The following is a 6356-nucleotide window of genomic DNA, read 5'->3' as shown; positions in this document are numbered from 1 at the left end:
TAGGTAGATGTGTGACAGGTTATTTTGGACATTTCAAATTTATTAAAATGGGTAATTTAGTAATTTTACTATTAAAAAATGTTACTTCATAGGCAAAGGGCTCTTAGTCATTTTACCACATGTCATACCAGGTGTTTTTGTCAAAAGTAGCAAAGGTGAGATGTCATTGTTTAAAAGTGGATTAATTTATATATAATTGTCAATAAAGTAAAGTTTAAGGGTACTATTATAATTAACTCTTATATTTATTACTTTGATCTTTTCTAAAATTTGACGTGTGCTCAATCATACCCTTATTGTTTTCTCTCTGATGAGTGATCAAATATTATAAAATACTATCACTGTTTCATAATAAATGACCTTTCGAGAATTAAAATTTTTTTAAAGAGAATGTATAATTAATGCATTGTTTTTTTTTTAAAAATTATTATAATATAAAAAATATAAAATAAAAAATAAAAAAATAAAATAATGATGATGATGAACATTAGAATGGAGACTCAGAAAGGGTATATATTCTAAAACATAAATATATTATTACAATGGAATGGTATTACAAACTTTTCATATTCAGAGGAAAGGATTTAAAGAATGTCAAAGTAATAAATTCTGAAATTGCCTCAATTTGCTGAACTCTTTAAGACAAGTCCGTGTAATTCGCACTTTTCAAAAAAAAAAAGAAAAAAGAAAAGAAAAGAAAAAAAAGTCCGTGTAATTCACTCAGCGATAAGATGACAATTGTACCATGCACAAAGTGCCTACTAGAATGTACTGAAAACTGAAAACACGCTCTCTGTGTGTCTCTTCAACATATGGCTTAACCGAAACACAACCATGCTTTGCTAAAGCTCATAACATCACTCACACTCACAAACATCACCTACACCGCTTTCTCTCTCTATATATACTCTTCCTTGCCTTGCTCATACCTTCACAAACAACCATCTTCCTCTCTCACTCTAGAAGTTCGTCACCAAAAAAGCCCCATTTTTTCTCTTTCCATGGCTCCAAGCTTGACCAAAGGTGCCTTGGAGGCAATGGGTCTGATTGATACTCAACTACCTCTCTCAATCACCCTGGAAGGAGCAACTTTTTTGGCTAATGGCCATCCATTTCTCACTCAAGTCCCTCCAAACATTACATCCACACCCTCTCCACTCCTCTCCAAAGACATCATGGCCAAGAACACGGTCGGTTGCTTCGTCGGCTTCGACGCCGACGAGCCCAAAAGCCGCCACGTGGTCCCCATCGGCAAGCTCAGGAACACAAGGTTCATGAGCATATTCAGATTCAAGGTCTGGTGGACCACCCACTGGATTGGCAGCAGCGGAAAAGACCTGGAACACGAGACTCAGATGGTGGTTCTCGACAAATCCGACGACGTCTCCGGTGGGCGCCCCTACGTTTTGCTTCTTCCACTCCTGGAGGGACCGTTCAGGGCTTCACTCCAGCCTGGCGACGACGACGACGTGGACGTCTGCGTGGAGAGTGGGTCCAGCCACGTCAGCAGCTCCAACTTCAGGAGCTGCATGTACATGCATGTTGGTGATGACCCTTATCAATTGGTCAAGGAGGCCATGGAAGTGGTTAGGGTTCATTTGGGTACATTTAGGTTACTTGATGAAAAGTGCCCGCCAAAAATAGTGGACAAATTTGGGTGGTGCACTTGGGATGCCTTTTATCTTAAGGTACACCCCAAGGGTATTTGGGATGGTGTGAATGGTCTAGTAGAGGGTGGGTGCCCTCCAGGGTTGGTCCTGATTGATGATGGGTGGCAGTCCATATCACATGATGATGATCCCATCTCTGATCAAGAAGGCATGAATCGGACGGCTGCTGGTGAACAGATGCCATGTAGGTTGACCAAGTATGAAGAGAATTATAAGTTTAGGGACTATGAGAGCAAAAGGGTACCCTACAATAATAATAATAATAAGGGTATGGGTGCCTTTGTTAGGGACCTTAAGGAGGAGTTTAAGAGTGTGGAATATGTGTATGTGTGGCAAGCACTTTGTGGGTATTGGGGTGGCTTGAGACCGAATGTTCCGAATATGCCCGAGTGTAGAGTAGTGAAGCCCAAGTTGTCTGAGGGTTTGAAGAAGACTATGGAAGATCTGGCCGTTGATAAGATTGTGGACAATGGGATTGGGTTGGTCCCACCAGAGATGGTCCATCACATGTATGAGGGCTTGCATTCACACCTTCAATCGGTGGGCATTGATGGTGTTAAGGTGGACGTCATACATGTAAGTTTTTTTTTTTTTTTTTTTCTTCTCTCTATATGTATATATATGTATATATATATATGTATCTTTGTGTTATGTTGACAAATGATGTTACACGTGTTTAGTTGTAATGACATGCACTCTTTTTTGAGTTAAAAATAGACAGAGTGTACATGAGACACATCTAGAGGCTTGGTGGGAATTCTTGCTTTTAGAGTGAGCAACCTACAAAGGAGGGGTAGTTTTGTCCGAAAGTACAACCTGAAGCAGGAATTCCAGAAACTTACTAGTAATTAGATAGATGAATTAACATCATACCATATCATTTTTACAATTGAAATTAATTTTCTTAGAAATGCTAAAATGGAATATATATAATTCTATCACACACACAATTACATTATATTTATATAAAGAACATATGTCAAATATTCAAGGAAGATCTTAACTAATTAAAAAAAGGGGTTTTCACCCCTAAAAGATTTGGAAAATTCTAGAATAGTTCGGAGTATCGTACTCTCAGGTCTTTTAGTCACTGGATGTATTGGTGGGACTCACTTGATGAATAATCCAACATTACTAATGGTCAATGGCCTAGCGACATCAGCCTCGTACTTTTCAAAGAAAGGTCAAGGGTTCAAGTCTCAAAAGAGACATATATATGTAAGTACCAACTACAAAAAAAAAAATGATCTAAGTCTTAAATAAAAAAATAAAAAAGGAATAGCAAATTTGCCCAAAATACATGGGAAAATGTTTAATGTGCCAGAAATATATGATGATATAGTATCGAACTTACAGTATTATATATTCTTATTTATGTGATAAGATTTAATTGGTTGATGAAATGGATGACTTGGTACTCCCGAATAATTTTAACAAAAATATAAGCTGGTCTAAGCCCGAAGTCAGCCTGGCTGTGGGTCACACCTTAACCTTTCAGGCTGTCTCATCCATTTGGGATGGTTTAAGGAAGTCCAACTAGTACACAGTTTGGTCAAGCCCAATGAATGCAAGACCAGAATAGTAGTTTGATGCTAGTTGAGGGCATGCATTACAAGGACAAATTGGAAATAGAAATGGTTTGGAGTCTTTGGACAATAGAACCTTTATGTGGCCAGGTCTAAAGCCAACTTTGGGTTTTATGTATTTGTGTCCTTTTTTGGCATTCCCATTGTATAAATATTAGTCTATGTTTTCAGCATTACTGGTAACATATAGCACCAAAAAAAAAAAAAAAGATTACAAAACACAAAATTGAGATATATTACTGCTTTCTTCAATTTTTTTTGGGGGGTAAGTTGTTTTCTTCAACTTTGCTTTTTAGTATACTGTAATTTCAGGTTACTCTATGCTATCCATGAAGAGATGTTGCATAAGTTGTATGCAATGTAGGAAGTTGATTTCCAGGCTTCCTTCCAAGAAGAGGCTCTGAAACCAATTGAGCTAAGCCTTGTTGGTATGTTAGGTGGTGTAATGAATATCTCCATTCAGGCATAGACATTTATGTTGCAGTGTTTGTATGGGCATTGTGCAGGTGCTTGAGATGCTATCGGAGGACTATGGTGGTCGCGTGGAGCTCGCCAAAGCTTACTACAAGGCCCTAACTGCTTCTGTGAGGAAACATTTTAATGGGAATGGGGTCATTGCTAGCATGGAGCATTGCAATGACTTCATGTTCTTAGGAACAGAGGCCATTGCCCTCGGACGCGTAGGTATGCCTCAGATTTTAGCATTAATTAATGATACTTATTATTAAGTCAGTCTGTTAGCATATCAGTCAAGCTTATGAAATGCCAGTGTGTGAATGCTCGCAAGGCTTATGTGCTGTTTGGTTGATAAGAAAATTCTTGGAAAGAAATGACATTTGGTTTTCCTTTGCCATTTCACTCCTAGCTACATAGTTTCCTCTCTTCTTGGTAATTACCTAGTGCAAATTAGGACTTTAAGGTTGTGACCTTTCTCTGAATTGAATGGCACAGAGAGTGTTCACTAGACTTATATATATATGCTGCTTGGTTGTTAAGAAAATTCTTGGAAATGAATGAAATTTGGTTTTCCTTTGCCATTTGACTTCTAGCTACATAGTTTCCTCTCTTCTTGGTAACTAAGTGTAAATTAGGACTTTAAGGTTGCGATCCCTTTCTCTGAATTGAATGAAATAGAGACAATGTTGACTAGACTTATATATATGCTGCTTGGTTGATAAGAAAATTATTGGAAATGAATGAAATTTGGTTTTCCTTTGCCATTTGACTTCTAGCTACATAGTTGCCTCTCTTCTTGGTAACTAAGTGTAAATTAGGACTTTAAGGTTGTGATCCCTTTCTCTGAAATGAATGACATAGAGATAATGTTCACTAGACTTATATATATGCTGCTTGGTTGATAAGAAAATCAATGGAAATGAATGAAATTTGGATTTCCTTTGCTGTTTGACTTCTAGCTACATAATTTCCTATCTACTTGGAATCTAAGTGGAGATTAGGACTTTTAAGGTTGTGACCTTGCTCTGAATTTTGATAGTAATACTTGGACTTTTTCATAGGCACTAACATTTTTGTGTTAATATGATTAGGGGATGATTTTTGGTGCAGTGATCCATATGGAGATCCAAGTGGGGTATTTTGGCTCCAAGGGTGCCATATGGTGTACTGTGCCTACAACAGCTTGTGGATGGGCAACTTCATTCATCCAGATTGGGACATGTTCCAATCTACTCATCCATGTGCCGAATTCCATGCTGCCTCTCGAGCCATCTCCGGTGGACCTATCTACGTTAGCGACTCTGTCGGGAACCACAACTTTGAGCTGCTCAAGCGCCTAGTGTTGCCGGATGGATCCATCCTACGATGCCAACATTATGCGCTTCCAACTAGAGATTGCCTTTTCGAAGATCCATTGCGCGATGGTAAAACCATGCTCAAGATTTGGAACCTCAACAAAGTGAGAAAAAATTTCCCCTTGGTCGATAAAATTTTCTTTTATACGTGCGCGCGCACACACATTGATTAATGTTGCACATTGACTAGACTATTGTCATATAGACCATAGAGCATTTTTGTCAATAAAATGATTTAAACCACATATTGGGAAGAAAAAAAAAAAGGGTGTTCACCAATTTTTAATCCAATGCTGATTTGATTAAGAACATTCACTAGACTAAGGGGAATTTGAAATGAATCAACTTGAGCTTCTTCTTAATAAAATGTTGTTTTGGTTTGTATTCGTGACAGTTTACTGGAGTTGTTGGAGCGTTTCACTGTCAAGGAGGAGGATGGTGCAGGTTGTCACGACGAAACAAGAGGACCATTGAGTCCTTACAGAGTGTGACCTGTTGGGTAAGTCCTAAAGACATTGAGTGGAGCAATGGGAATAACCCAATCTCCATCGAAGGAGTGGACATATTTGTTGTCTACATGTTTCAACAAAAGAAGCTAATGCTCTTGAAGTCATCAGACAACTTGGAGGTTTTGCTTAGTCCATTGGACTATGAGCTCCTAATAGTTTCTCCAGTGAAAGTTTTACCAAGCAAGTCTGTTCAATTTGCTCCTATTGGATTGGTGAACATGCTCAACTCCGGTGGTGCAATTCAATCGTTGGTCATCGATGATTATGAGAATTCGGCGAGAGTTGGAATCAAAGGAAGAGGGGAAATGAGTGTCTTTGCATCCGAGAAACCGGTTACTTGCCGGATCAATGGAGTGGATGTTGATTTCAGTTACAATGATCATATGGTCACAGTTCAAGTTCCGTGGCCTAATTCTTCCGGATTGTCTGAAATTGAGTACTTGTTTTGAAGTTCAACTATGCTCGTGCACTACATTAGTCCTTTTCTTCTTCTTTTTTTTTTTTTTTTTTTTTTTTTTCATTTTTTTTCCTTGGGAAGTTCAATGATGATGGGTTTTCCTCATCCAAGATTTGTAACTAATCTTGGCGTTACTGAAGTTTGTGAAATGGAGTGTGTGTTCAAGTTTTCAAAAGAAGTAATGTACTTTTGTTTTGCTGGTAGTGTATTAGTTTAGGCCTATATGCACGTGTGTGTGTGTGTATGTTTTTTTTTTTTTTTTTTTTTTTTGTTTAAAAGGATTAGAAATTAGATTAGTAAATACATAAAGTCGAAGTCTAACA

At 38.0% G+C, this 6356-nt stretch overlaps 1 protein-coding gene across 1 annotated transcript; it reads left to right on the top strand.

Annotated features, from left to right (window-relative positions):
* The first annotated feature begins 788 nt into the window (after positions 1-788).
* LOC132285952 (galactinol--sucrose galactosyltransferase-like) lies at positions 789-6088 on the top strand. Its single transcript, XM_059788193.1, has 4 exons — positions 789-2246; positions 3763-3940; positions 4804-5171; positions 5462-6088. The coding sequence occupies exons 1-4, from the start codon at positions 1002-1004 to the stop codon at positions 6023-6025; spliced, it is 2355 nt and encodes a 784-aa protein (XP_059644176.1). The 5' UTR covers positions 789-1001; the 3' UTR covers positions 6026-6088.
* Positions 6089-6356: the final 268 nt, after the last annotated feature.

The sequence above is a fragment of the Cornus florida genome, unplaced genomic scaffold (assembly GCF_030987335.1).
Source record: "Cornus florida cultivar Cherokee Brave unplaced genomic scaffold, ASM3098733v1 CherokeeBrave_3.0.0_Hap2_Chr11, whole genome shotgun sequence".
In the NCBI taxonomy this organism is placed as follows: Eukaryota; Viridiplantae; Streptophyta; class Magnoliopsida; order Cornales; family Cornaceae; genus Cornus; species Cornus florida.
Note: the sequence above shows the minus strand (reverse complement) of the source record. Positions and strands in the feature narration are given on the sequence as shown.

Bases quoted from the DNA above. Each gene is read 5' to 3' on its own strand.
- LOC132285952 (XM_059788193.1), top strand. From the start codon at position 1,002: ATGGCTCCAAGCTTGACCAAAGGTGCCTTGGAGGCAATGGGTCTGATT. The intron at 2,247-3,762 runs GTAAGTTTTTTT...GGCATTGTGCAG, and splicing joins TTAAGGTGGACGTCATACAT to GTGCTTGAGATGCTATCGGA. The intron at 3,941-4,803 runs GTATGCCTCAGA...TAATATGATTAG, and splicing joins CATTGCCCTCGGACGCGTAG to GGGATGATTTTTGGTGCAGT.